The 21166-nt window shown below is 37.5% G+C and overlaps 1 protein-coding gene across 3 annotated transcripts in view; it reads right to left on the bottom strand.

The window, feature by feature from the left end:
• Positions 1-209: 209 nt before the first annotated feature.
• SLC24A2 (solute carrier family 24 member 2) overlaps positions 210-21166 on the bottom strand; it is a 182262-nt gene continuing 161305 nt past the window's right edge. For all 3 annotated transcript variants that reach the window (XM_019480761.2, XM_019480763.2, XM_019480762.2), the window contains 3 exons: positions 13208-13297; positions 11933-12099; positions 210-9791 (listed from right to left, as the gene is read on the bottom strand). In XM_019480761.2, the coding sequence (XP_019336306.1) occupies positions 9542-9791; positions 11933-12099; positions 13208-13297 (507 nt within the window). In that variant the 3' untranslated portion in view covers positions 210-9541. The remainder of the gene's footprint in view (positions 9792-11932; positions 12100-13207; positions 13298-21166) is intronic.

Raw genomic sequence — 21166 nt, 5'->3', positions numbered from 1 at the left:
AGTTAATGCTCTTTGGGGTATGTAGTTTACTTGACTGCTGCACAATGATGCTTCAGTGTCTATTGGGACACCTCATTGATACTCTAATACAAATAATGACAGCCTTATATAGCACTATTAAGCAATACTAAAAAATTAAAATGTGAATTCTTTAGAATTATAACAAGATTGAGAGCATCAAGCAGGACAGATCACTCAACAAAATGACACCAGATTACATTTTTTTTTTATTTTCACAATCAGAGAATTTACATAAAGTGACTCTTATATGAGGAACAGTGTATTAGTAGTACAACGGTTATACATTAGTGTGAAAAAGTGTACACAAGCACAGTAAAAAGTTCTGGAGATAAAGTGAAGTAATACATTTGACAGAATGGATTATTTTCAAGAGCCTATGTACAAATAAATATAGCCTTTGTACTGTGTACAAACTTATATGCATACAGAATACACTCATTCAGTTACAAGACAGTTTAATCCAGTGAATAATGAGTAAAACATATTTTTAAAAAACCCCAAACTAAACAAAACAACTTTGTAATTATCAGGGGCTTCTTGAAGTGGTTTTCTATAACAAAAGACGTGGCTTGTTTTTTGTCAATTTAAATGAGTAAAGTAGCTTTAGCTTTTCTTCCTCTAAGGTCGTGTCTACATGTACTTTTATTCATGCCTAAACTTAATGCGCATTAAGATGATTTAGGCGCATGTCTACATGTGAATAAGGATATTCACACTAAGGTGAATTAATGCGGTGTGCGGACTGACTTGAGACTAGCAGTGCCAAGTCAGTCAGGATACGCAGAGTTTAATGGACCTTAGTGCGTCTACTAAAGCAGCTTTAGCTATTCAACCCTAAATTGGACACCTCCTTTTGCAGGTATCAAGTTTAGGCATGAATAGCCTAAAATTTGCTATTTTAAAGGCACATTAAGGGCATGCATGTGTAGACCCAAATCCTTAATATGCCTTAAAAATGGCTAAAGCACCTTAAATTGGCATGTGTAGACATGTCCTCAGTATAGGAATCAAGAGTGTTATAACTGGTAAGTTATTCAGCATGCCATTTTCAGAAAGATCATGTTGACAGACTTTCACTGAAAGTGTGAAAAATCTCACAAGCCAGGATGAAAGCCACATCCAAATACAGACTGACAGGCTTATTTCTAATTGAGACTCAGATTTCTACAACTTATTTCCCTTTAGCATACAATTGATTTCATTTTTTTAAAGTTGTATACATGTACTACACCTTGATTTCAGAAGTGTTTTTTTCAGTCACTGTAGCCAGTCTACACAATATCTGATCTCTGTTGAACAGATATTTTCATTATTTTATTCATTTATTGTTTAATATATTTACGTGTCTCAGCTCTAGACATTTTATAGGAACAAAAGAAAGATTGCTAGCAGAGAGCTTGAAAACTAATTTTAGATGTGACAAGAGGGTGATAGAAACAGTTTGCAAGTGGGGAATGAAAACAAGACATAGGTCCCATAAATAGCAACATGCCATATTCAGCTAATTTGTTGTGCCATAAAATAGCAAATCAGCCACAAAACTATTCCACATAAAATGGTTCCATTTTTAGTTTTTTAATGTAGTATCTAATATTGCTTCATTTTATATATTTTTATGTGCCATCATATATTACTAGCCAACTGCTCATCAAGAATGATGAGGGCTGGGATGGAATGCCACCACCTAACACCCTATGGTGCCACTGTTCTGCTTCTTGCAGGGAGTGAGGTTGGGGCTCAGCTTTGGAATCATGGTAGCACTCCTCCTACTTGGAGCACTCTGATTATCTGCCAATCAGAGCATGAATAAAGCATTACAGACAGACAAACAGACTTATGCTTTTATGATATTAGAATGTTCAATTTTACTTTTGTTTAAATTAGTAGAATGTAGAATGGTATTGTATGCTTTTACCAATAACCACAAACCATGTAATTTTATTATATAATATATAATGTTATTGTTAATTCTATTGTATTGTTTTAGTGAAAGCTATAAATAAATTATGACTGATAATTGAAACCCCCCAACTTATTACAAAAATAATATCTGGATGCAATACAATATGCTACCCAAATTTGAAAGTGAGCTTGCAAATCCTGAGTGACACAAATAACTCTTATTCATGTGAATCAGAATTGCAGGACTAAGACCCTGTGACTAGATAATCAGAAAAAAAAGGTAGCTTCTGCAGTACTTATTTTTGATGGCAAATAAAAAAAGGAATTGTTAATTTTAATCAGATAGTCTGAGCATCAAGAATTTAAACTGTTGTAAGAACATCATAGAATTTAAACATCATAGAATTTAAATATCATAGAATCATAGAATTTAAACATCATAGAATTTAAACTGTTATAAGAACTAAGGGCTTTGGCAGAGGTTCTGTGGAATGTGATATAAAATTATAGCATTTAATAGGGTTTGTGTTGTTTCAGACATGCATGACTGACTTGCCAGTAAATGGCAAGAGAGCAGGGGTGTGTACAGGAGCCCTCCAATTCTGCCCTGTGATGGGACAGAGGGGAAGGGTAGCATGTGGAGGTGGACAAACCAACATGTAGTCTGTGGCTGCCTTCCCTCCACAGCCAATGGGAGGCCAGGCAGAGCAGAGGGTGGGAGGAGAGGAATCTTGAAAAAACTGTTTGGAGTGGGGTGAGGGGGAGTAAAGAGAAAGAAGTGAAAAAAATATTTTAGAAAATTGAAGGATTAAAATTTTGTATGCATCTCAGTGAACTACAATTGGGCTGGAAGGGGGAATTGGGTTAGGGGCAGCAGGGTTTGTACTGGCTGGAATAGGGGAGCTGTCCTGGCCTGCAGGCTGGAATGGGGCAAAGTAGCCAGGGCACAAGGCTGAGAACCAATGTACCTATTGCATTGCACAGAGCACATGCAAGAGCCGAGCTGAGAAAAAAAGGGAGCAGGGCAGGGAAACTGAGGCATAATGAAGCTTCCCCTGCTATGTGGTACCTGGTTAATTGAGCCCCTGCAGCTCCTTGTGAAGCATGGAGCCCCTGGGCAGGGAAAACACAAGTCTGGAACAAGCGAGCTTCCCCCCACTTGCACTATCTACCTTGAATAGAGCCCCAGTGGCTCCATGCTGAGCATGAAGCATGCAGTGAGACCGTGTAACTGGGCTACACAGTCTTTCTGTAATTAAGTGCTGAGAGGGGTGTTCTCAAAAGGTGAAGGGGTGGGGAAGACCACTATAGATTTGCTGCGTGGGAAAGGGTAGAGTGGTTGGGACCTCTGCATCTAGCTGAAGGAATTTAAGTAAGACATTTCCCCAAAGCATGCATACAGTACCCTGGAACATCCTGGGCAAAACTAATCAAAGATAAACCTCAGCTGTAGTGGCATATCTGTGTAACATTTAGGGTTGTTGGTTGTAGCCATGTTGGTCTAAGGACATAGGCAGAAAAGGTTTTTTGCGTAAATGCGATCTCTTTTATTAGACCAGCTAAATAATTGGAAAAATTGTTCTTTGCAAGCCTTTGGGTTTGTTTGTTTGTGCTCGAAAGCTTGCAAAAAACAAACAATTTTTCCAACTACTGTATTTAGTTGGTTGGTCTAATAAAAGAGGTCACATTTGCACAAAAAACCTTATCTGCCTTTGTAACATTTAGACACTTACAAAAGTTTGACACCCATCAACTAATGAATGCTTTCATTTCAAATGCCCTTATGATGTTTTTGAGGTAACTTGTGCCAAAGCCCTTAGTGCATAAAACTTAAAACACAAGATGCTTATTGTACTGAGAACTCATCTGGAGATGATACTTCAGAAACAGTGAATTTACTGCATAAACAGGGAATTATGTTCTCAGGGAACCTGATAATGAATATAATTTTGTATGACTATGCAGCATATATTAAGAACAGGAGCAAATGCTGCCCTCTCTTCATTGTCTTCAGTGGGGGCAGACTGTGGTCCACTGTATTGTATACTTGCTATTCTACCTATTTGAAATCATTTTGTTAAATCAACACATTAACATTTTCTTTTATCAGAAAATAGGATTGTCTTGTATCTAAGTCGCTGTTAGCATTTGGACAACACATGACTCATTCAACTGTATTTTACACTGAATATTATATAGCATATATCATGGATTATGATTTTTTTTATTATAGGTGTTATTTAAAAACTCAGACATAGTCTGCTGGTTTTATTATGGCTTTACTTTGCATTAAGACTGTTATTTAACGTAATATACTGTAAAGTCCAATCTCTTTAAAACACGTATTTTGTTTAATCTACTGGTTCTGTATACGATAAGGAGAATTTACAATAGGCTTACATGTGTGTAATAGATTTATCCACCCCTAAATACAACCTTTTTATTTTGTAGTACATTTTGTATTACATACTTAGTCTTCATGCACTTGAGTACAAGTGGGTCTAGCAATGGGCCTGCTAGAAGCTTTGCTGAGTCTTAGCAATGGGCCTGCTAAGAGCTTTGTCTGCCCTAGGAGTATGATACTAGGTCTCATATGTGGAATTAATGTTTTATAGCTACAGTGATTTGATCTGAAACATTTTGGTAATTTGTGCCTTGTGTTTGTAAAGGGAACGATTAGGATTCCTATAACGAGTAGGAACAACAACATATGTCAAGCCCAAGAAAAAGCTAGATTCTAGGGGTAAAATCCATGCATTGTTAAAGTCCATTGTAAAACTCTCATTAACTTCAGCAGAGTCAGGATTTCAATTTAGGGTCAAAGCATCTGACTCATGCCCATTGGCTTTCAAACTGACTAATTATGAAAGTTTAAGATTACTAGGCCAATGTTGAACTAGACAATATAGCAAGAGTGGTTGCTCAAACCCACAAAGTAATTCAGTCTTTATAGGATTATAGAGTTATACATAGTTATCCGATGGGATACAGAATGGGCAGGAAGAGATTTTTTTATGCTGAATTTCTTTCAAATGATCTATCTTTTTTCTTCAAGAGCTGCTATAGCACTGATGCGTGTCTATCAATTTGTTTTATTCTTTGTCGTTGAAAGGAGAAATCTTCATTCCAAATTGTCAAGCGAGATTTCTACCCTTTTACACTCCCTTTACAAAGGTGAAAAATCATAATTATTAACAAATATAAAAATAATCACTTTAATGAAACATGACAAAAAACAAGATTAACCATCTGACTTGTTTTTGTAATTATAAGGGATGACTTGATTATAACATTTTGATCCATTGAATAATCTTATTCTTTCTTCATTTCTTATTATTTCTGATGGTTTACCTGATTAAACTGTGATCTAAAACAGTGTTAGTCAAACAGTTTTGGCTTTTTTGCTGCATATCACAAATCAAATAGTCTGTATTCATTTACACTTATATAATCCAGCTACTTCAGTATGGGTAGAAGAGAATACAATTTGTCCCAGTGATTCCATTTCTGGTATTATGTAACATATTAATAGCATTATGCAGTGTCAGAGATATAATGTATTTCCTTTTTCTGCTCCCTTCTCCATTTTACCTTACAACATGCTATTGGAGAGTAGATGAAAGTCTGTGAACTTCTTCCTGTGTATCAAGAGACATGTTTACTACATTTAAAAATCAGTCTTCACCTGTGTAACACTACCATTAGTAATTAAATTTGCTTGGATTGCCTGAAGATCCATTAGTGATGATGTGTGGGAAAACAAAAACAAAAACAAAAAAAAACCAGAACAATTGATGCTTGTATTGAGGTATGAGTTTTAGGGCTGGTAAGGAAACATACATTTTTGATAGTTAAACAGATATGAATCAGTGAGACATAACAAACATGGAACCCCAGGATGCCATTCTGCAGAATCACTATTCTGAATAGAACCATGTTAAAACAAACAGCCATATTCCTTTAAATTTGCTGTCAAATAATAAAAAAAAAACCTCATAAATAACAGCATTTATATTTGTCATAAAAGTTGACATGACAAGTATCTCTGGGTAATTCAGTCTTTACAGAATTCAGCGTAAAGGTATTTCCCAATGGTTCTTCAAGTATGGTGATAACAGTACGCTATGGATCACAACCATCAAATTGACTTCCAAGTATTTTGTGAAAACTGTATGGCAGGTATATCAATATTGTAAATATTGTGTGATGCCTAGATAAGTGTGGTGAAATGGGGATCCCTGGCTAGCTGCAGCTAGCTTCCCACCTGCCTCTGGGCACACGACCTACCTATCTCTCCTGCCATGCCTTGTTGATAATTAATAAAGGTGTTAATTAAGGCGGGAGGCTGCCCATTGTTGCACCCCAATATTAGGGGGGGCTATCCGCAGCTCTGTTCCACCCCTACACTGTGGCCCAAGCCTCGCAGATGGCATCTCAGACAGTCAGCTTAACCCTTGCCTTCACCCATTAGCTATGGCCCCCAACTGTGGGGACCTTCGGCTTCCATAAGCCCTGGCCCCGTCTCAGGCCCAGTTGGGACCCCAAGCTTCTGCGCTCATCGTGGGCATCCCTTGTGGTGGGCCCCTGGCCCTTTTGACCCTCAGGTCCTGGCCCCAGCATTGACTAGTCGATTCCTTCAGCGGGGTCTTCGCCTTTCTGGAGTGGGGTTCCCCATTCCCAGCTCAGGTGCTCCTGGGAGTGTGCCTGGTCCTGCAGGGTCTTTCCCCAACTGGCTCAGGCACTTCCAGAAGCTTACCTGGCCTCTAATCCTCCTTTGATGATATTCCCCTCGCACACACCACAACTGGTGCTCCAAGGTCTCACAGGGACTCTCACTCCCCCACTGGAGCAGCAGGTCATTGTGCTTGGCAATTGCTATTATTTTCAACCCACACAAAAGGTGAGGGCTGGGGTTAAGGCACCCCCTACTTGCCTTTCACCAGGGTGGTCACTTGGCCTGGCATTTCCTGGGAGCTCCCACACCACTGAGAGCCCCACCAGGCCACCCACTCCCAGCAGGGTGCAGTTTTAGGTCATGCTAAATACTTGAGGATAGCATGCAAATACAATGAAAATATATCAATCACTAGGCCTACACAGATCTTTCCTTGGTTTGTGCAACCTCAGCACTGTTTTGCTTTGTGCCTTCTTGAATAGTTATTTTCTATTCCCTACCCTAATTCCAACCCTTTACAGAGTTGTAAGATTCTGAACTGCTACAGAATCTCCATAGCACACCTAAGCTCTAAGACTGCTGTCCAGTTACAAGCACTGGTGTTTTTCCCTCCCCAGTGTGGTACATATGTTGAAGGTAGTTATACCAGTGAAATGCAGAGTATCTTTAATGCACTGAACTAAGATCAAACACTGGGCCTATGTGTTTTAATATTTAAGTGTCAACCCAGAGAATCTGGATCTGAGTATATTTCAAATGACAGTATGCACTCACATGCTATCATCACTTTAAAGCTGCATCATGCTCATAAAATCTTGTACGTGCTCTTTTTTTGTGATCGGCATCTCTTATCCCACCCCTCTAAGGAAAACATTGCACATTGAAACCTCTGTATTGCTTTGAAAAAGCTACTTCAAAGGACTGGATGATGACCATGGGACAAACCTACCCTCATTTAAACCTACAAATTTCTACTGAGGACAGTGGCAGTTTCTTAGTGTGAATGAGTGCAGAATTTGGTCTCTAATACATGTTTTCTCTTCAGATTGCCATTCTCTTCAGCAGCCGCCACTATGAGTATGTATATGCCTATTGAAAGGGGATGCTGCTATATTTAAATTTACAGCACAGATGAGGATGATCAAGAAGGATTGATGGTTGCCTACTACAAATTAGGATATATCAGAGTAATGGTTGCCATTAAACAAAACACATGGCCAAATTTCTGCCTCTAATTAGACAGGCTCAAACCCCACTAAAAAGCTATGAGCAACACAGGTGTAGAAGTTGGTTCAGTATGTGATTTTTGTGCCTAGGATGTAATACTTTAGCAGATAAGGAAAGCAATTTTAATTTCTAATTTTCTTGCTTTTCTTCATTAGCATTCCAGCTTTCATAATACAAACTTTTATTTTTAGTTACCTATATATATACATATTTTAGTTACGTATATATTTCTTACTGTTTGATCTACCATTGTTTTTTTTGTTAGTTGTTATGCTTTACCCAGTTATAGTTAAATACAAACATACATGCATGGAATACAACAAAGGACAGAAGTCACTAATGAAATTAAAATGGCTTTGGATTCAGAAAGGAAAGTATAACAAATGCATCCAAACAACTAACTAGACAAAATGTGCTGAGCCATCTGCTGTACAGTCCTGGGTATACCATTTTCATAGTGGATGTGATAAAAATGAGAAATAGCTTTAGAATGGGCACTTGAAGAAACCAGATACCAAATTAAATGACAGGATTCCTGTTTGCACGTCCATCTGCAACTCAGTTACGGGGGGGGGTTTGTTAGTTCCTCTTACCTTATTTCCCAAGGTTGTAGAGCAGATCCTCAGCTGATATAAATAATCACAGCTCTACAATAGACCTATGATAATTTACAGCAATTGAACCCCTGCCCCAAATTATTAAAAAGTATGCTATTTTTTTGGACTTATACAATGAATAGTAGTGGAAAATGCATTTAGTAACTAAATTGCTATCCAGCAGTTGCATCTAAATTCTAAGTGATTACACACAAGCAGATCCAGCCTTTTTTCTTATATAAAAAGGCAAACCTATAGTAGTAGTAGCAGCATAAGAAAGGTAATATCATTACTTATAGTATTGCTGCACTAGAAAAATAGTGAATTCACTCAGTAGTTTTCTGCTATCCTTGCATGCTGGCCTGATCCTAGGAGAGGCCACAAATCCCCAGTCTGGGATTTACCTGTGACTATCAGGAATGTCTGACCCAAGTAAAAATGTTCCAGGCTATAGTACACCATTACACTAAGAGACAGTTTTTGGATCCTGAAGGATTTTTGCAGGATTCTATCAGAACAGCATCTGTGCTATTCAAAGTGCATGTAAAGGCCAATGAAGTAGATGTCCAAAACATGAGCACACCAACCAAAAGGACAGCCCATTAGCCAATTTGGATCAAGTGATGTGAAAATTCTTTTCTTTCTGTTACTCATAAGCATAGTTAGCTAATCACTTCCACAGACCTTTCAGCAAGTTATCAGATAAATCTCGAAGAGGAGATTTGCACCTCCTCAGTATGGATACTAGCATTCTTTTTACAAAGGTTTATCACTTTGTGTTTAGGTATATATTAATATAGAGAAAGAGAGGTACATGAAAACATACGGTACGTGTAGAATATATAAAAGCTTTCATTGTTATGATACATGTACTGTACCTCCACCAGGGAGCAATGAAAGCTTCCTCCCACAAACACAAAAGCCTTATGGCATCTGGCCTCATATCTTCAAAGTAAATATCTTGTTCAGCAGTAGCTAATGCATCAGATGAATAAATCTTCAGCCTCTGTTATCCGTTCCTTTCCTTTATAAAAAAGGTTATGGATCCATTGCTAATTGTCAGGGTAAACTCCATTTCCATTATTCTAATTTTTTTATTCATGAAAATCAGCGCTTCCCACTAGATGGAGATAGGACACAAGATCACTTTGTCCTCCAGAAGGACACTGATGATCAGGAAGACGAAATAGAGTGCGAACATGAGCAAACCTAGGATTTTATTCATCCTCCACTTGCAGAAAGCAATAGAGAGAATAACAAAGATCAGCATGATGAAGAGAAGGACGATAGCACAGAACAAGCCATTGCTGCTAACAGTCACTGGAGCAAATTTGTTAATTATAGCATATATGAGCCATGGAAAAGGAAGTCTGTTGAGAAACAGAAAAAAAGAAATTGGAAATGCTGTAGAGAAGCTGAAAATCTTAATGGAAATGCTCTGAAGACATTTCAAAACAAAGCCATTGATTTACACACAATGAAGTCCAACTGACTGACTAGTACAGGACCCAATAAGTAGGCATTTGATAACATTAAAAAGAACAATTCTGTACTTGGCCCTGAGAGATGACTTGATCAGACAGTGTGACTATGTTGACACTTCCTCTTCAAGAGGAGGTCAAGCTATGGAAAATCTGTCCTAACATAAAAAGTAGAGGGGAAAAACACCGTTTTGACTGAGGAATGTGGGCACTACCATAAAATAATAATAATAATAATAATAATAATTTTTATGCCATCATCAGGAGGTATGGAGCAGCTGAGAAGGAAGGTCATACATATAAGGGAGCTCTCCACCTCTCAAGTAGCCCTAGGTTTTCTCACCCTTCTCTCACTTTCCTATCTTTCTTTGTCATCACTCCCCACTACAGGGTGTTCACAGAGTGAGACACCAGGCTCACTTTATATATAAGCAATCACATTATTTTGAAGAGGGTATGAGGATGGAAAGATCCAGGGGACTCACTCTTCACAGTCAGTGAGGGTTTCCTGCCATGGGGGTCCAACAGCTTTCAGCTAGTAGATCAGGTCCTGACTGCATGGCTTCTTTAATTTATTCCTGGAGTTTCAACTACACGACCCTATCCCCCTACATCTTCCCTTGAAGGCAATATCAGATCTAGACTGGCAAGAGGGAAGAACCTGCAATGCCAGCGAGTGTTCTAGGGTTGTGACCTTCCCACACATCATCAGTGGTAGTTTTTGAGTCAATTCAACCTGGACAGAGTGAGAAAGCTGCTACCCTCAAGGTCTGGCCCTTAAAACTTCTGGATTCACAGTGAGACTGGAAACCTATGCAAAAACGGTTTGAACTTTGTCTGAACTAATGCTTAATTTCTGTTTGCTGTTACTGAATTTCCAACTGTGATACTAAAACATCAGACAACATTACTCTGGAAGATGTCAAGTAAAAGTGAATATTTAAAGCACTGGATTGGAGCTTAGCAGAGCTTTGAACATGTATCAAATGAGACTAATCTGAAGCTCACATCATGTCACTGTTATGTCTCTAAATAACCCAATTAAATGGGAATAATTCATTGCAGCTTCAGTATTAACCATATGATAAATGGAGCTGGATTCTCCTGTTTTCATGCATACAGCATTGCTTATGGCATATACTACAAGGGAGTCCACATTCCCAGAAACAAGAAAGTGAAAAACGTAAGGAAGAAAATAAATGGTGATATTTGAGTATTACAAAAAGGAGGCTTTATGCAACATGATCATTGCTTATGCTACAAAGAATGTTCTAATTGACACACTTGGGATCTTAAACTTTTCATGATATTTCTTACTATTTGAAATTTAAACACAAAACATGTGGGTGGATTCACCACATAATTGAGGCCTTGATTCTTGGCCATTCCCAAGCATTGGATATAGCTAAGAGGTGATGGTTTGGAACAACTCTTTGTACCTCTGCCCTGCAGTCAGCACTAGCCTGATATAAGCATTGCTCCACATAACTGGCTGCAGGTGGCCTGCAGAGGGCTGCTGTAGGAGCTGTGGATTGCTGGGGAGTTTCTATCCTGAGTGTCAGGATGTGAAGCTGCCCCTATATAACCCAGGGATTCTCCCATAACAAGGGGATACTCCAACAGTATAATGTGCTGGGTTTAAATCTGCCTTATGTGTCAGGATCTCACAAAAACCACAGTTAAGTTGACAATGAATAGTCTAAGGGATTCTCAGTAATTCTGGCAAAATCCTTGACATGCCAGAAGGTGCATATGAAGTAGCACAGCAATATCTTATTGATCCATACTGAAAGCAGAAATTGATGCTACACATGCCCTTATCTGGAGATAAGGGGCTGAGAAATATACATTTCTCTAGGCTGACTATATCTTACTCCAAATGCTTAGTGGGATATATTGGTGTAAGACCATTCCTATGGGTAAGTAGGTTTTCTTAAATTGGATGAGCAGGAACTAATTAGGGCCAACAATATCACAAATCATCATGGGTTTTTGTAGCTTAGATATCCCCCTCTTTCTGAAGTACTTACCCCACTGTGATGTCAAATATGTTGCTGCCAACAGAGCTGGATACGGCCATATCCCCAAGACCCTTCCGTGCTACAATCACACTGGTAATTAAGTCAGGGATAGAGGTGCCAGCTGCTAAAATGGTCAATCCCATGATTTCTTCACTAATGCCAATGGTCTCTCCAACCTAAGGGTTATTAAGAGAAATAAGAGACAGAAGAATATATTGATATCAGGGAAAGAATGGACATTCTTGGCTGTAAACTCATTTAAAATGGAAACTGGCTAGGGGCAAGTTCCAGCTTTGATCTAGGGTAGGACTCCAATGGAAGAGAGCAGAGTACACTCTCATGTTTGCAACTAGTTACTTACTTCAGCCATGTCCAGATGAGCACAGCTGTGGGGTATGTGACACCGCACATTCAGCTGTTTTCCATGCTGCAAGGGAGCAGCACGGGGGAGTTTTTTTGACCCCTGAATATTCAGATAAGGGGGACCTAGTGCTGGCCCCAGCCTCCCCTACACCAGCTGCGTGTCAAAGTGTGTATGCACAGGCATTCTCCAGGGACAACTAGCAGCGGCACAAGGTGTCCTGCTGCTAGTTGTCCCTAGGGAACCAAATGTCCATGCTTGTGTGGATGACGACTTCTTGTTTGCTTGCTTGGGGTTCTTCTGGTAGGTTTTTGAGAAGAAAGGAAGTACATCATTCACACAACATCAGTGACAAAGTGAACTATCAAAGACAATACTTAATAGGCTGCTGTAAAAGGACAATACTTAGTATTGTCTTTGATAATACTGCTTGTCTCCCTACTGCTAGTAGGGAGAAAAAGCATATTTTTCAAACAAAAATCTTCACTGAGTTCAATGTGCATTTCTCTTGAATAAAGGCAGCAGGAAATGGGCTATTATTAAAGGTGAAGGCACTTTGCTCTGCATGCATCCTGTCATATTACTGTCAACTCAGAGGAACTATGGTAGAGTGGCAGAGGAAGATATCTACATACCAAGCCCAAATAAAAGGAGCAATTAATGCAAGTTTGTCAAGGAGGAACTAATCACTATAGTTATCAGAGAGAAGGTCGCATTGGTTCTGATATTAAGAGAATGGTCAAATATTTGTTAAATACATTTATTCACCCACTTCTGTCAGATTCTGACACTTCCACACCAGCCATTCTACCTCACAGAATAAGGAGCTAATAACCAGCATGGTGACTGACTGACTCTGAATGATTATTCAGAAATTGAAACACAGTGGACAGTTTCATTTCATACCAGTGTCATTCTCTTACCTGATGCGCCCACCAGACCATTAAATAAGAAAATATTGCTATCCAACTGATCGATCCAAAAAATGTAACAGGAAAAAATTTCCTGGATGACTGAAAAGGAAATAAACAGATGAAGTCAGCATCCATGTTAAATACAGTCTCTAAACAAATTTAAAACAAAACCCTCACAGTGATCAAGGTAAGGCTGACTACCTCATCTACGCATGATCACAAATGCTGTGACACTGATTTCTGCACAGAAGCAAATTTTCTACTGACTTCAATTGGAAAAAGCCTACAAGATTGTTTTATGAAACCACAGCAGTGACACTTATTTATACTGGACCGTAAATATTGGCTTGTCATTCATTCAATATTCCCTTTGGCCCCAATTACTTCAAGTGCTTTGCTGAAGCTTTAGCTTCTAATTTGTGAAATAATGCTTATTCACAAAGTATCAGACAGAAAGTGGAAAGAAGTTGCAACAAGGAAGATACATTTTTACATGTATACACACATTCCTTTAGTAAGATTAGTAACAAGATACATATATCAGGTTGCTTTTAGTCCAATTAACTATACATTAAGAATGTATTTTAGCACACGATTTTCACAGCTGGTATGATAAAGAGTGTTTCAAGATCTAGAATTTAAAAAAATGTACATTCTAAAGTTCTAAGTGAATCATGTTTTCTTAGAATACTAACCTTTAATTAGCATTTAGAAATCCTTAAAAAATGTGTTCATTGGTTATTGTGAAACCCCTCCCCTTTGTTCTGTGTAGAGGTTTGTTATAAAAGAAAAGTAAATTTGCTCAAATGTTAATCTCTTTGAAGCCTATTAATGAATATCAACATCTATATTACAGCAAAGCAGCCTCATTTTCATGATGTTTTTTCTCCTTTACTAATGTCAAACTCTGAATATATAACATTCTCACCACCAATTAATGGGTCATGTTAAAATTTGTAAGTTATTTTGGCCGCTGTTTTTTTCAACCTCATTCATAATCCACATTTTATTTTAGCAAGCTGTGCATGCTTAAAAGAGAGAGCTCAAGCTAAGTGGTTTGGCAGAGGAATCTTGATCATAACACTGTCCTGGGCAAACACAATGTCAATTTAATTACTGTTTGAAACAAAAGGAAGATGCTTCCCATCTTTAAAGAGTCATTTTTCTTTACAATCATTCATTTTTTAGGCTATTCTCATATCAGGTCATACAAAATGAAACAATGAGTGATAATATATCACTGTGGTAATGCATCACTCCCCACTTTATGTATTGGTTCCATGGCTTATTGTTGTTGTTCTTGACTCCATAATACTTCTGCCCATTAAATAGTCATCAACTTCTCTTTGCATTTTTGTCCACATGGACCACAAGAATGGGGCTTTTTCTCCAGCTGGCAAAACTATCCAAAACTAGCTTCCTCAGCTGGTGCATTCAAATCAAAACATGAGATCCAAGGTGATCTTGCAGAACTGGCCACCAAACTCTCAGATTTACATGTAAACTGTTTGATTTCTGCAGCCTCTTTCTCTCTCTCTGTTCCTTCTTTGAAAAGCAGTTCTCAGAAGTATGGTCCAAATTATAAAGTATTTTCCACTTTGCTCCATTTTAGATATAGGTCTGCCATTCCTACGTGCTTCAGAAGAACAAGAACTTCTGAGAGGCATCAGTAAATCCTGCAGGGAGAGAATTAGCTCTGGAAACATTCTGAACATCCCACTACTTTCCCTGAACTCAACTCAAATAAGAGTTGGAAAGCAAGTACCATCCGAACATTGCTAATTTATCATTTAATGTCATTCTAAAGCCTTCTTTTCAAGGGCAGTCACAGAAATGCATGCCAGTTTTTCTGTATATTAAGCAGAATGGGCATGCGTTGGGGGTAGCAAAATAGTCAAGGATTGTTTTATATGGATAAATGCTAGCTAACAGGAGTGAGTAGGATATCCAAACCACCAGAACTGGTTCAATAAAAATATGAATATTTTGTAAATGTTTTAAACCCTCAGTACCTGATACAAAGTTCATTGATGGACACAGGGGTGTATCCATTTATTTCAGTGGGCAACAGACCAAGAAAAAAGGAAAAGCTTAGTGATGGAAAGTGAAGGAAGTAGCTTTTTATATTCTCCCTGCTCATGAAAGAAGAATTAAAAATCCACATCTATTTTTAGCTGTTCAGATGGCTAAAGACCAAGTTGCAAAACTCAGCTTGGTCAGCATTTATTATAATGTGAGAAGTCCCATTGAAATTTGTGTTAGTAAATTAATACTAAGGCTAGGTACAGACATTCAAAAAGCCCGAGGTGGAATCAATCTAAGTTACGTGTTTTTTTGTAAGTGGCATAGATCAGTAGTGAACAGAACACACAATCACCTGTTGTGGGAGAGGAGCAAATCTTAGATCAGGTTCCACCATTTTTAAACCAGTCTATGGGTGCTGAACTTCTGTTCTGTTATGGATATAGGCTGGTTTTGTGTGCTGACCTTTTTATCTTATACTGGTAAAAGTGTAACGTCTGTACCTGGCCTATGGCAAAGAGGGATTCCGTAATGTGAGCTTATTTAGATAATTATCAAGAAGTAAAAAAAAAAAAAAAAAAATGTATTATCTATCACAATACACATTAAAGACTGAGTAGGTTTAATTATATTCATGAAGTATCCATTGAAATATACAATTTTAAGTGGCTACATTTAGTTAGAGGGGGAAAATTTTTGCAGTTTCTGAGAGGATATTCTTTTAAATTAATTGTGTCTAACACTGATGAAAATAGCACTTGGCATATAAATTCTGTTACCATGAGGAACACTACTTTAAAAAAAAAAATCAATATGCTATTTTGTTTGATATACTTCATATATGTTTATATAGCAATAATAAAAAGAAATAATTTACTCTATATTGAAGAAATCAATCAGCCACCTACTATATAAGTAATTTTTTAACAAGAATTTGTGGGAAATACAGTATTTCCACATGCAGGAGTCATATGTGCCTGCTTTAAACAGGAAAACCCCAACCCATATAACAACCTCTTCCCAGACCAAAATGTAAGTAGAGAGGTGGTGATTTGATAATGGTTTATTTATTTTTCAAAATAATGATATTCAATTCCTTGTCAGTATTTTTACAGCCAGATTTTCAAAAAAATTAAATAATTTTCTTTTCATGTGTAAATGTTTTGCTTCTCTCTTTACCAGGTAAAGGAACTAGATGATGAGCCAATATATGTATTTTTGGCAGTGAGCTTTAAAATGCTAAATATGACAGCCAATCAGAGCAGTGGAATTTGCATATTCAACATACAGTTGTCAAGCAGTAACCCTACTGTACACTATGCAGATCCTATGGCTGTTGTGACAGCTGAAAATGATGTCTGTGTGATAAAAGTGCTTGGTGAAGGCTCTGTGAAGATTAGACCAAGTGTTTTTCTGTCATTTGTTTAGCTATTAAGATATATGTTGTTGCTAAGAGCCTAATTAAAGTTTAAGATGTAGTAAGGCCTTGTATACAGCAAGGCCTAGTAAATTTAGCAACGCCTTGAAGTAGTAAGGCCCTGTGGCATAGTTAAAATTAACCTTATCAAAAGGAATGCAATGCTTGTACTGCTATTGGTCAGTCTAAGAACACATGAAGTAAAAAGAATCTGAGTAGCTGTAAATTATCAGTACCGTTCAGAAGCTATAAATTGGCTAAACAGCCGGAAATCATTCAGAAGGAAGATACAGCTCAGTGAAAAGGATTATTTAGCTGTTGACCTGGATCAGTGGGCCCATTGATCTCGAGGAGCCCAAGGGCTGAATACCAGAGTCCTTCCCGGTGCCTCTCGGACAGCGCTGATCGGGGACGCCTGACTTCGCTGAGCTTTGTGGAAAGAGAAACTTGTTGTACATGAGGCATCAGAGGGGACTGCCGATAAGTTGCCGACACAAATTTTTCTTGTCTGTCATTGTTCGTCTTGTTACTACGCGTAGTTGTGTTTTTGTTAAGTCAATAAACCTTTCTTACCTTTCTACCCCCGACCATACTCTCAATCCTGAACCCTCCGCAGGTGGCTGGGACAGGTTGTCATTCAACCAGATGGTTCACACCATATGGTTCTTGTAAAATAACCAGACAGTGCCTATCCAAATCAGATGCCCACAAGGAAGAAGAACATGGGGAACTGTACAGTTGAGAATTATGAGTCAGTAACGGTGCAGGATACATGCACCCTGATGGTCTCAGCCAATTCCATGTCAGCATAATTAACTGATAAGAATTAGTTCAAGGTGAGGAGCATTTTAACAGACTTTCCAGATTAATTATCTATTTTAAAGTAGAAAACATTATTACTCAAACAATGCAAAATGTAAAGCCTGTGCCAATTATAGAAGCTGAAATCATGACAGAAATCCAATAAATACTGTCATATAATGTGCATATAAAAGGTTTAGTAAAAACAGTGGGTGTACTGTTTTTCCTGAAGCTGGATTTCTACTTCAAAAATCCTGCTTAGCTTGTAATTATTGTCAAAGTTTTTCATGTTCACTGTTGCAAGTAATTTGCAAGCTCTTGGGAACATGCAGAGCTGTCAGTTCTGAAAATTTCCCTGAAAAAAATGAATTAAAGCTATCAGACATGAGCTTTTCCAACAACACTTCTTTCCAGTGCACCATTGCAGCTGTTGTAATGGCTGCTGTACAAAGATGCTAGCACTTAGTTTATTACAAATTGGTACCACTGTGGTCATGGTAACAGAACAAATTCAAGAAGCACAGTGGGTACACTAATTATGTCTTTTCCACTTAGCAATGTCAATTTGAACAGAGATCTGTTCGAATGTGCTGCTGTATAGCACAGTGCCTTAATTATTCAAGGCTATTTCTCCAAGACCATATCAGTACTGCATACCTGAAAGTATTGTTTTTTAAATAAAAAGTTTAAAATAAATGGGAATTGTGATCAAAGGATGTTTTCAGAATATGGAGTGTTTCTGAGGTTAATGATCTGGTAAACAAAATATTTTTGTATATTTAGATCAAATATAAATCAACTATATTTAGATTTTTGTAATATTATTATTATTTTTACCCAATATTTTACCGTAATAATTCATATGTTTGCCTCACACACATACTGAGACATGAATATTCATTTATATTTCATCCATCATTTGTTGATTTAGGTTCTTATCCTGCTTATAGGTAAATTCTTGTCCTTGCCCAGAGTCCTTTTGATAACAGGGCTCTCAGTGGACAGAAAGGTTCACTTAGTTGAAGAATCTGTGTAGTTACTAGAATTCTGCTAAGCAAAAAGTTTGTAAAGGGAGAAGCAATAATGTCAAATGGGAAGAGCACTGTACTGGAATATGAGAGATTGAAATGTGAGAGACTGGAATATGAGAGCCCCTACTGCTGGCCTGGTGGATCGGCTTAGTTACATCATGTTGTCTCACAATCCCTCCATTTTCATAACAGTAATGTGTACATAATGATATGTATTTATTTTGTAATTTTTTGGGGATATAGCGATGAAAAGCCCTATACAAATGCTAGTTACAGATATTAAAAGAGCTAGCCATTAGTTGCCAACTACCACCTGAGATCTTGTAGGAACACAGCTGCAAATGTGGGTCTAACTTAGAACAAGACACTGGTAAGTTTAGAATATTATTACTTTCATCAGTTTTTAGAGATACCTATCAATATTTCTTTATTTAGGGCCCACAGTTTTATACTAGAACCAATTTCTAATTTACCAGTTCCAAAAGCTAAACAGTAGTTATTATTGACATTTGAATAAAAAGCCAACCATGAATTTTCTGGGGAAAAATAATCTACCTCCAGTTTACTTCAAGTAACTTTAACAGTGCTCTAGTGATGGTAGGTCTATCTCCATGAAGATGGCTTTAAGTAAATGGTATATTAAACCAGTGATTCCTTATTAATGTAAGTCACTTACTGCATCAGTTATAAAATCACTTTTGAACTAATGTATAGCCTCCTATCATTCTATTTTACACATAAAAATCCATTTATGTGTAAATTGGACAAAATTCAGAAACATTTTGAAAAAATTCAGAAAAAAATTAAAATAGCAGGATCCTAAATAAGCTAGGATTTAGATTTTGAAAGACATTTGGTGTTTCTTAAATGAGAAAGACTTCTAGAACTGAATGTAGTGTTGGCAAATGCTGTTGGACATTCCCTATTTGATCCAGCTGAAAAACATGCCAGAAGAGAGATAAAAGGAGAACAAAGAAAAAAGCACTGGGGGTGGGGAGAAGTGTGGGGAGAACAATTTTCAAAAGTGGACACAGAGAAGACATCAAAAGTGTCATACAGTTGTTTTGCATATACATGCTCACCTTATGCGCCAGTCTGAGCCTCCCGTGGTCCTCAATATTTTCTACTTAAAATTATATTTGCATATAGGTTTTCCAATGATAAATTTCCCTTGAAAATCTGAATGGTGTTTTAGGTTTGCCTCACACTGTGCATGTAAATGTGAATTCCAAAGCACTTTTTGAACCATCCTAATCAACCAGGTTTTCCTTGTTGCAGGTTGGGGAGTGCATTAAATAAGTGAGAGTATTAGTCACAAACAAGCTGATTTGACAAGTTAGGCCGCTGGGCACAGTTTTTGTAACCATCTGGTTAATTCTTTGACAGTAATATTCAAAGTAAACAACTTGTCACACCGATCCATCCTGCTACCTCTCCTGTTATAATTACATGGCATTACAATCTGCATGCAGTGTTCAGCTTCTTTCCTTATATTCCCATGTGACAAGCTATTCTTTTAAGTGAATGAGATTCTTCCTAACTCCTGCTGCCCACTGATTTTCAACATAAGCATATGTACTTCATCCTTTATATCATGGTGAAGTATTTCCTGCTGGACATCTGGGCTAAATTATTGGACATCTATGGGCTAGATCTGGCATCAACACTTCCAGTGCTATTATTCACATGGAGATGAAGCTACTTGAATATTCATGAGATTTTGGTTTTCCAAAATCATTCTTGTTAACAACTGCTCTAATCTGTAGTATATACATGTTAAGGAGAATGAACAAAAAATGTTGCAAACTCAATTTTAGTTGGAGACTTGTATTCAAAATAATGGTAGGCAACACTTTTTTCAGTATTCAGTACTGCAAAAATGTTGCAAATGTATTTGTTATTTTTATACATGTATTTCTTTGCATACATATTGAAAAGAGTTCACAACTTGTCTTATATCATATGCTGTTTTTTGGTACTAGGCAAGAATTCTTGATGAATTCTGAAAACTAAAAGAAAGCACAAACATTAGAAGAGAAAATTGGAAAGCTATGATTCTTTATCTGAAAGCAAATTAAAAGTCTTATTTCAGCTTGTGGATTTGGTGCAGAACTGAAGTTTTTCAGCATGGAGGAGGGGAAATATGAGTGGGAGGCAGAAGGCAGAATGTGGATTTAGACCCTGTCTCCCTGAAGTTTTAAATCTATTTTTGATTCAAGGAGAAAAAAGTAAAATACTTGATGGATTATTCCAGTAATAATTTATTAGCTTTTGTGCGTCTACCATCTACCATTGTTTGGAGATGTAAATATAAGAGAGCTAAGGCATGATGAATTATTATAGACAGTTACTATTATTAATAATCAACCTTTGGTGAATCCAAATAAAAAGCTCAGATTAAAAATGATCAGTGCTTTTCATTAGGACAGTCTTCTCCATTTCATTCTAAAGTGATGATAAAGAGAATGTACAGAAAAATAGAAATCTTGAAGTCCACTCAGGTTTTTCTCAGCTTTTACTCAAGAAAAACTCTTTCCTTAATTGAAGTTTGCCCATGTAAGGCTAACATACGCTGCACTGAAGAGAACCTCTGTTCTCTTTAGGCATGTACCTCTGTCTGATTACCGTTAACAAATAACAAAGTTACTATTCCTGCAAGAGATTAGAAGAAAACAATACTCTTTTCTGTCTTTCATT

The sequence above is a fragment of the Alligator mississippiensis genome, chromosome 3, assembly GCF_030867095.1.
Source record: "Alligator mississippiensis isolate rAllMis1 chromosome 3, rAllMis1, whole genome shotgun sequence".
Taxonomy (NCBI): Eukaryota; Metazoa; Chordata; order Crocodylia; family Alligatoridae; genus Alligator; species Alligator mississippiensis.
This window is presented reverse-complemented; position numbering and strand designations above follow the sequence as displayed.